The following is a 9,379-nucleotide window of genomic DNA, read 5'->3' as shown; positions in this document are numbered from 1 at the left end:
ATTTAACTGAGTTTTGATGTAAAAGGAAAGAGACAAAAATCACTTAAATTCGACAAGTAATTATTTGATCCCAAACAAAAATAGCGGCAACATAAAGGATTGAAATCACTTATAAATTCGACAAGTAATCAAGCGGTAATATAAAGCACTGAGGTCGCATAATTTAGGCAACTAAAAAAATGTAAATAAATAATTAATTATTATATCATTTTTGTATACATACTACTTGCCAGGAGGGGCCAAAAAGTGTAGAGTAGTATATATTTCAATATGCAACTGTAACGAAGATTTAGGACGTTTATTTTCAGGGATTAGATCCAGATCTCGGATCAGACTTACCACAGTGTCGCAGCTTACGAAAAAAAAATACTAGATCACCCTAAACTAATCCGGATCTAGTGAGGAGGCTTTCGCGAGAGTGAAGTGAATCCGGATCCAGATTTAAGTAGAGTAATTAGGGCCTATTCAGGTGTGGAAATTTTAGCTGTCATTAGTGGCATTATTCTAATCAACAAAAGGTAAATATTAAATTTCCAATTTGTTTTGCTAAAGATAAAGAAAGAAGTATAATAATCATTAATAATTTTCACTTTTTATATAATATATTAATTTTCTTACATAATTTCTCTTAATAACATATTATTTACAGATTAAACAATGGATTATATGAATTTATGGAATATTTTATTTGAAAATAATGAGGAGGAAGATGATGTATTATTATCTTCCTCCTCATTATTTTCAAATAAAGTATTCCATAAATTCATATAATCCATTGTTTAATCTGTAAATAATATGTTATTAAGAGAAATTATGTAAGAAAATTAATATATTATATAAAAAGTGAAAATTATTAATGATTATTATACTTCTTTCTTTATCTTTAGCAAAACAAATGAAATTTAATATTTACCTTTTGTTGATTAGAATAATGCCACTAATGACAGCTAAAATTTCCACACCTGAATAGGCCCTAATTACTCTATTTAAATCTGGATCCGGATTCACTCTCGCGAAAGCCTCATCACTAGATCCGGATTAGTCTAGGGTGATCTAGTATTTTTTTTTCGTAAGTTGCGACACTGCGGTAAGTTTGATCCGAGATCTGGATCTAATCCCTGAAAATAAACGTCCATAGATATGATTTTTTGCTTCCTTATTTTAAGGAAGGTATGATTGGCAACCTTGACTTGGACCCCTACCGAAGGCCAGTGTAAACATTTTTCCACACCAATATGGCGGATGAATCTCATTTTTTGTATCCAACTATTGGTAACGGCTTATTATCTGTTGGTACATACTATGTAATATTGACCAATCAGCTCTCTCAGATTCGATCATTCCGAGTGCTATAGTCAACTAACACGAATCCCCTATGCTCCGCTGTTATGTAGGAAAAGACCCGATTTATGCCGAGTACACATTCCAAACGCTCCTTGAAGGCCTAGAGGGAGTGAGACAGAAAATTCGCTGTCAAATTCGTTGAATTCTCGTTGATTCACATATTCGTATTTCTTATTATACCATGCATGTGTGCACCACAGTAAATTCTGCGTCAAAGTTGGTCAAAGTGAATGAAGAGATTAGAAATTAGTCAGATTTTGACCCGATCAGTTAGGATTGTATACATGGTTTTATCATTCGATAGATAATTGTTAATTATTGTACTATAAAATTGTAATTAGTAAATACTAGGCACACGATAATGATCTTGCTCGAGATTCACAATAGGATACTAGAAGATATACTGACTAATAAAATTAAAAATGCCTTATCCGGGTAAGACAGCTAATTCACTTATCATACTCAAATTTTAGTTTTTCGTATGAGGCGGGGTATTGTGCGATTGGGCGGTGTCCATATATTTTATTTGTTACTGTTAGTCGAATTCCATTCTGCATCTGGTCAAATTAATTCCTCAACACCATTTAAATATGTTATAATTGAGTCTTAAAGATTAATATGTAGTGTAAGGTGGTAAACCATTGTAACTTACATTGGCCTGGTAATCGTTGCACTAGTCTTTATTAGCTGGGCCTTAAAAATTAGCGTTACTGATGTCTAAAATTAATTGTGATTTAGAAATCTTATAATGCATAGCCCAGTATCAACGGGCAGCCTAGACCAAGATTTATTTTAAATGATTATGAATATTCTAGGCACAAGCCAGAATCAACGGATATTATTATAGCAGATTTTGATGGAGCACTGTTTCATGTTTCCACTATAAGTGGTGAAAAGTCGAAGCTTAGAGTGAGTATTAAATGTCATTTATAACTGATTTTTATACCTGAAAGAATAATTTTCTTTTTTATTTAGATAAGTATCTTGCTCAAATTTTATAAACAATTACAAGAATATGGTGCTGATGAGTTACTTAGGAGAGAATATGGCTTGATGCTTGTTGAACCAGAAACTGGTAAATTATTTGAAAAACCTTATTAAATCGATAGATTACTGTCTATTAACTAACATTATATATATTATAAAGGATTTAGTGTATCAGTAGTGATTGATTTGAAAAAGGGAGCCTTACCAGATGACTATGAGCCATTAGTGAGGAAAATAGGTCTTCTCAAGAGGCATTGTTTCGCTAGTGTGTTTGAAAAATATTTTGACTTCCAAGAAAAGTATAATGATTTACCAGGAACTGAATTGCAGAAACGTGCTGTTATTAAATACAGAGATCAGGAGACTATGTAAGAATTCAACTCTAGTTTGTCAGCTATTGTTAGAATAATACTTTTAACAAAGACGCATTGTCTAGGTATGTGGAAGCGAAAAGCGACAGAGTGACAGTAGTCTTCAGTACATTATTCAAGGATGAAGATGATATGATAATTGGTAAATTGTTTCTGCAAGAACTGAAAGAGGGCAGACGTGCGAGTCAAACTGCCCCACAAGTATTGTTTAACCACCGTGAACCACCGTTGGAGTTACAAGACTCCGATGCACAAGTAAATGATTGTGTTGGATACATAACATTTGGTAATTATTTATTAACCTTTTGCCATATTTATTTTAAAGCAATTTATTCATCTTCATGTATTCTTGCAGTATTATTTCCCAGACATACAAATAGAGAAGCACGTGACAATACAATTGATTTAATTCACATGTTCCGAAATTATTTACATTACCACATCAAGTGTAGTAAAGTTTATATTCATTCACGGATGCGCACCAAAACTACAGACTTTTTAAAAGTACTGAATCGAGCGAGAGCGCAGTCGAAAAATACGGAGAAGAAAACCATTACGTACGTATGAATTTAGTTGATAAATAAGAGATTTTAAATAATAAGAAAAATTAATGAAAACCGTGTGTTTCAGTGGACGAACGTTTATCAGAAAAGAATGAATTATAGCTAATAAATCTTACGGTGTCAACATCAGCTGTAAAGAGAGAAATGAATGTTCATTTTCATATTTAATAGTTTTGCTAGAGATCGTCAACCTTCTAGCAAGAAATTTTTCGAACCGGGTGGAAACTTGTAGGATTTGAAAGCTTTAAGCTTTTAGTCTCTAAATTTTCCGCAAAAAATTTATAGATAAAGAAAACATCGTTTATGCTGTGGGGCATTAGATGATAAATAAAATAGTTACTGATTTCTACAAATTTATACAATCTCGGTAAAGCTCCAATTTAATCGTCATCACTCATTCCGGATTATAATTGCATTTAATCGATGCCTAGGAAATCTACTGTTTGATATCTTAAGAGCCTTAGTCGGCTTCAATAAAATGTATATCGACGGGATCCCTCGTACTACAGTGCCAAATCGAAAACCCGTGTTAACAATATGACATTATTCGACGATTGATGCGTGACTCGTATCATTTTAGCATCGTCGAGAGCTGCGCTTTCCAATGAAATAGTCAAGCTTTTAAAAAAGAAAAAACAATAAAGAAACATGAATTTTTTAATATCTGTCTCTTTAACGAAAATAGAGTTTTTTTTCTTTTCGGTTTTTCATTTTTTCGAAAATCCGATTATTTTAGTGGGAAAAGCAGTTGGCGATGTCACTGAAAGGATATTATAAATTTTAAATTGGTCGCCAAACAACGTCGTATCGTTAATACGCGTTTTGCTGCGCAATGTCAGTACGAGGAATCCCGTTAATTAAGAAACAACCGAATGAGATGAAAATTGTTATATAGTGCGCTGACTGGTGCAGTATTGATCTTAATATAGAAAAAACCCTGTTTTTTGTAACAAGTATTTGTATTCATTTATATTTCTTTATTTCTATTTACTAATTATTGTGAAATAATAAAAGGTTAGTTATACTCACTAGCTAATGTTAATGATTGTACCTGTCGGAATATCTGTCATTGTGCTGAAGCCAATTTATTTATAATTCGTATAGCTCTAGTATTGATCTGTTTTTATATGCTTTAGTTAAAAAAAAGGGTGTAAAATAGGGTGTGTCAGATGGGCTCCCATTAATGACCACACCCTTTGGAATTGTGCTTACAAGCCATTATTCTTTCATAGTTCAGTTTTGGAGGAGCTTTCGGGTAAAATGGAGCAAAGCCAGAGAAGATTGAAATTTGTATTATAGCATACTTAAATATCATAAAACTGTTTGTCAATAAGTGAAAATTAATTTAAAATGTGCCTTTTGAAGTGAATAATTGGAGTTGATTTGCAATTAATTTTTAATAGATTTGTAGAGTTGAAACGATGAACGAGAGCACAACCTCTAGCTTATTTTCAACTTCTTCGTCACCTTGCTCCGTCGACGAGGTGGCTATAAGTCCTGGTGACTGTGTGGTGACCGGAGTCGAAGAATGGCTAGAGGACGAGGCCCTGCCGGGTTTTCGAGTCTGGCAGCTCGCAGGGATAATCTTATCGGTTCTACTAACAATCATCATTGCCTTGTGCTGCTGCATCAGGTTCAGAGTCCCAAGAACAAAGCAAGAGATCGAAGCTGATTATATGAGGAATAAGTTGACGAAAAATTTTAGGAGAAAGTTGGCCAAGATTAACAACACAGAAATGGATGATATGGACCTGGGAAAGGGTAAGTTTAACTTTATAATACAAAAAATCTTTCTGCGGGGTATATAGTTAAAAAGGATTTTCTTTAAACATTTTTTTTTCAGCACTGGATAGAATTAAAGAGGAATTGGAGAACGAGACTCGAAGCTTACAGGCCGAAAGTGAAGAGAATTTAATTGTAACAGCTGGATTTTTGCCTAGAATCGGTTGCATGTTCAATAAAATGCATTCTCGCTATTTGGGAAAGGACGCGCCAGTTTCAATAGCGTAGCTTGAGAAAGAGAGAGAGAGAGACAGCTCCATGGATCAAATATTCAACTAAATACTATATTATTGCTTCTCCAAGAGACTCACAAGTACCAAACGTGCGTTTGAATTTCATCACGGATGTATAACTGCGTGTCATCGATTATAAAAATAGTGTTTGGTAATAAGAGAATGCTGTAAGATATAAGTAGACTAAATATAATCTTTATTGTATAGGTATGATACATAAATTAAGTCACCTCGCATGCAATAGTGAGCTACAGCAACGTACAATATTTTCGTCGAATGCGCTTTGCGCTACAACTATCTCTACTTTATTTTAATCCTTTCAAGTGTTATTCAACTGCATTTAATGACTCGTCGATCATTCTTCGGTTGGTACAACTAATCGGACAGTTGATTTTATTATTTAATAATAATCTATCTAGAACAGTTATGGGGAAAAATTACATAGAATTTACGTGTATCGTGCTTCACTAATCTTTTTTTTTGTTTTTTTTTTTCGTTCGGTTTGTTTTACAATGAAAAGATTTGGAGAGCTCGAGCACCATTAATTTTATTTCACCACCGTGTCTAAGATTAAAAGAATGCAGAACGACAGAAAGAATTTGAAATGCATGCACTTATGATATACTGTAATGTAGACTCGGTGAAACCAATTGATACACAATGTGCATGGAAGTTTCTCCAATGAAGAGTACAAAATAAATGTTTGTGTAAAAAAAAGTTTATTGATCAAACGGTATAAAATAAATGATAGAGAAATGCAGAAATAAACATAATGGTATAATTATAGAATTTCATAAAAACAACCTTTTCAAATTATAATAAGAGAAATGATAGACGGGAAAATGAATAAAAAGTAGGGACGAAAATAAAAGGAAAACTTAACGGGAATCCGTATACCGACATTACAGAGCGAAAACTATTTCGCATGCAGCATCGTCATTTATTGACGGATTGTAAAGTTATTACAGGTTTTTGGAAATGCCAGAAGCTTATCTACTAAGTTACGTTAGGAAAATTAACAAAAAATGAAAAAAAAATTTTGTTTAAATAAATATATTAACATTATTGAGAAACAACAATTAAATCGCAAAATCCCCCAACGTACTTTACTAGATAATGTTCATACGTTTCCAAGAAGTCCACAAAAATGCAAATCTGTCAAGAAATGACGATGCTGCATGCGAAATAAATAATGGAAGAATTTCGTGTTCGGGAAGTCGCCAAAACACACGAAATTCTTCCATTATTTATTTCGCATGCAGCATCGTCATTTCTTGACAGATTTGCATTTTTGTGGACTTCTTGGAAACGTATGAACATTATCTAGTAAAGTACGTTGGGGGATTTTGCGATTTAATTGTTGTTTCTCAATAATGTTAATATATTTATTTAAACCAAAATTTTTTTTTCATTTTTTGTTAATTTTCCTAACGTAACTTAGTAGATAAGCTTCTGGCATTTCCAAAAACCTGTAATAACTTTACAATCCGTCAATAAATGACGATGCTGCATGCGAAATAGTTTTCGCTCTGTAATGTCGGTATACGGATTCCCGTTAAAAGTCTTCTCATCTCTTTGTACCTATTTTATCACCTTCGATAAGTAATCGAGTTTCTAACATTATTCCTAGGTTTGGTACAAATTCTTTTTACAGATTTGGCGTTTCTCAGTGAGAAACAAAAATTTCGACAAATAAAAGGAACAGGAAGTTTACTCAACATACGCAACGTCCGTATAATATTATATATCTCACACACACACGCACACGCCCACACAGGCAGGAATGACTAATCAAGATCAAGCAAACGGATGAATATTTGGTGACAACTCCAACACCATAATCAGCGATCTCTCTACCTATTAGCTCTTCGGTAATAAAAGAAATAATTAATAATTCTCAGCAGTCTCTTTGTCTACTTAAGAAATAGCATTTTACATTTTTACAAAAATGTAAAAGAATTTTAAGCTTAAAGTCAACGGTTAAAAGAAACATATTTCTATAATGCCACGTGTTTTCTATCAATCTTCATGACCCTGCATCTTACAATAAAATCAATATCTTAAAGTGTAAAAGAAAATCATCTTTTTTTTATCCACAGTTTTAAAAGTTTCTTATCAGAAATTATCTCACCCATCTCTCACCTCGTTTTTCCCTCTCTAATTGTGATTTGTCACGAGAGAATTACCATCGAGGACATAAATGAATATTTTAAGGGACACATTTCCTTTTTCACAATTTAACGTTACAAAGTTTGGCCGAAATTGCCAAAAGTTTAGCTATGAACTTGTTTTTCTGTTTTCTTTTTTTGCTTGTTTTTTTTTTAAATATTTTTTTGTAATTTTATTTTTATATATTTTATTACATTTTAGCACCTATAGATTATCTCAGTATATATAACGTCGATGAGAAATATATAGCCATCTTTTCGGTGTGATTATATAATATAATTCCATTTGTAAGTAAACATTAAGTAGTCTTTTCAACAATGTTACTTTACGAAAATACTATATATTTTCTAGCCTCCAGGGTTTTTAAATGTTGTTTTAGAGATATGGATAAATATTTGTGTAGAGCGTGCAAAGCTTAATTAGCAATTTTATCTGCTACGTATTTAGCGAAAGTAACGATTAGACTAGAAGGGTTCTAATAGACAAGAGCGTATAATACGTATTTAACGGCTGAAGAGCAGAGGTTTTCACGCAATTGGACATTGGACGTTCCTCGAGGATCGAAAAGGGAGAAAAAAATTTGGCAAGTTGTCGACGGTCTCATCGGATAGCAATCAATACAGAGGGGGGGGGGGGGGGGATAGAGAGAGAGAGACATCGATAACTGCTAAAGGATGCACGTGTCGGATCGCTGAATCAAGACTACCTCGGCATGCGTTTTGCACGACAGCCTCTATGAGCACAATCAGGACGAGGGCGAGGGTGAGGACAGGATAAGAGAGACACAATAGAGATGGAGGTTTTTGCCTAAGGTTGATAGGGTTCTGCCAAGCGACGAAGAGTGGAGACTCGCACTACGAGGTAAAAGGTTTTCCAAGGTATCGAGCATTCGACGCGCTGAGACTCTTGAAGAATCTTCGGGCGAATGGCTGCTTACGCGTGCCTTCACGAAATTTTGTTCCTCCACCACGAGAACTTCATCTTCGGACTGAGATAGTGAAAACTGATGACCGTTTGGGGAATGAGCGCGAGTATCGGCAGGAAGCTGCCGCAACTTCGGCTCTTGGGTTCCTCTTCTTGCGCCTCCGGGAGGATGTTGCTGGTAGGTTTCGGACAAGGCGTGGAGTACGGGTAGGGATTGGACAGCGGGTTGCAAGTTATGCGCACGTTCTCCAGGTTCCACTTGTCAGTGTGGTCGTTGCGTTCTTCGCGGTGGCTCGATCGGTCCTTCCCTTTCTCGGTCCCGGTCTCGGTTGGAGGGTGTAGAGGGGGTGGTGGGGGCCGGTGGCTGCTGGGATCGATGGGAATGGCGGCGGAGGGCTGGAGCTCCGGTTTCGGGCCACTCCTCAGGGACGCCCGACCGTCGGATTTCCTCGGCCTCCCGTTGCTCTTGGACGCCAGGAGGATTATTCGAGGCTGCTGACGATGATGATTCTGGGTCGAGCCGTTGGTACCCGGACGATCCATGCCATTGCAAAAATCTTTCAGCGAGAGATTCTGCATGGCTATGCCGCTCTTCAGGGACGCTTTCCTGTAGACCTTGGACCGCGTCATCGGTTTGGTCGTTGCCAATTGGGGGGAGGATGCCGAGCGTATTGACCTGTTATCCAGGTCCTCTCCGGTGGAGTTGCGGTTCTTGTCGATGGTCCGCTCGCGGAAGGCTCTGGAGGGGAAGGAGGAGAGGGGGGGATTCCTCCTATCGTCCTCCCCGAGCGAGCTCGGGTGGTTCCTGTTGTTCCTGTCGGCAGTTGCATCGTCGAGCGGGCCGTCGCAGAGAGGAGGAGCGACCGTCGCGTCCTCGGTGTCCGGTGGTGGGGCCTTCGATTTGGATCGATCCTCGGTGATTTGCCTCGTGTGGGGAGTGGGGGGGAGGGGGCTAAACGCTTCGTTGCTCCCTGATTCGACAGGGAGGAACGAAGCGTCCATGAAC

At 36.4% G+C, this 9,379-nt stretch overlaps 3 protein-coding genes across 3 annotated transcripts; 2 read left to right on the top strand and 1 right to left on the bottom strand.

The window, feature by feature from the left end:
- The first annotated feature begins 1,448 nt into the window (after positions 1-1,448).
- On the top strand, positions 1,449-4,296 carry Arpc2 (Actin-related protein 2/3 complex, subunit 2). The gene is made up of 7 exons (XM_066744060.1): positions 1,449-1,779; positions 2,160-2,253; positions 2,320-2,419; positions 2,492-2,699; positions 2,768-2,988; positions 3,058-3,259; positions 3,333-4,296. Exons 1-7 carry the CDS (start codon positions 1,706-1,708, stop codon positions 3,358-3,360), a joined length of 927 nt encoding a protein of 308 aa, XP_066600157.1. The 5' UTR covers positions 1,449-1,705; the 3' UTR covers positions 3,361-4,296.
- Positions 4,297-4,427: 131 nt separating this feature from the next.
- LOC136783796 (transmembrane inner ear expressed protein) lies at positions 4,428-8,145 on the top strand. The gene is made up of 2 exons (XM_066744065.1): positions 4,428-5,026; positions 5,109-8,145. The coding sequence occupies exons 1-2, from the start codon at positions 4,687-4,689 to the stop codon at positions 5,273-5,275; spliced, it is 507 nt and encodes a 168-aa protein (XP_066600162.1). The 5' UTR covers positions 4,428-4,686; the 3' UTR covers positions 5,276-8,145.
- On the bottom strand, positions 5,454-9,375 carry LOC136783781 (uncharacterized). The gene has a single exon (XM_066744055.1). The coding sequence runs from the start codon at positions 9,373-9,375 to the stop codon at positions 8,395-8,397; it is 981 nt and encodes a 326-aa protein (XP_066600152.1). The 3' UTR covers positions 5,454-8,394.
- Between the last annotated feature and the right edge of the window lie 4 nt (positions 9,376-9,379).

Source organism: Prorops nasuta, unplaced genomic scaffold (assembly GCF_024137725.1).
Source record: "Prorops nasuta isolate Cenicafe-Biocafe unplaced genomic scaffold, Cenicafe_Pnas_1.2 PNAS00002, whole genome shotgun sequence".
Lineage (NCBI taxonomy): Eukaryota > Metazoa > Arthropoda > Insecta > Hymenoptera > Bethylidae > Prorops > Prorops nasuta.
The sequence above is the reverse complement of the archived record's forward strand: the minus strand, read 5'-3'. Positions and strand labels throughout refer to the sequence as shown.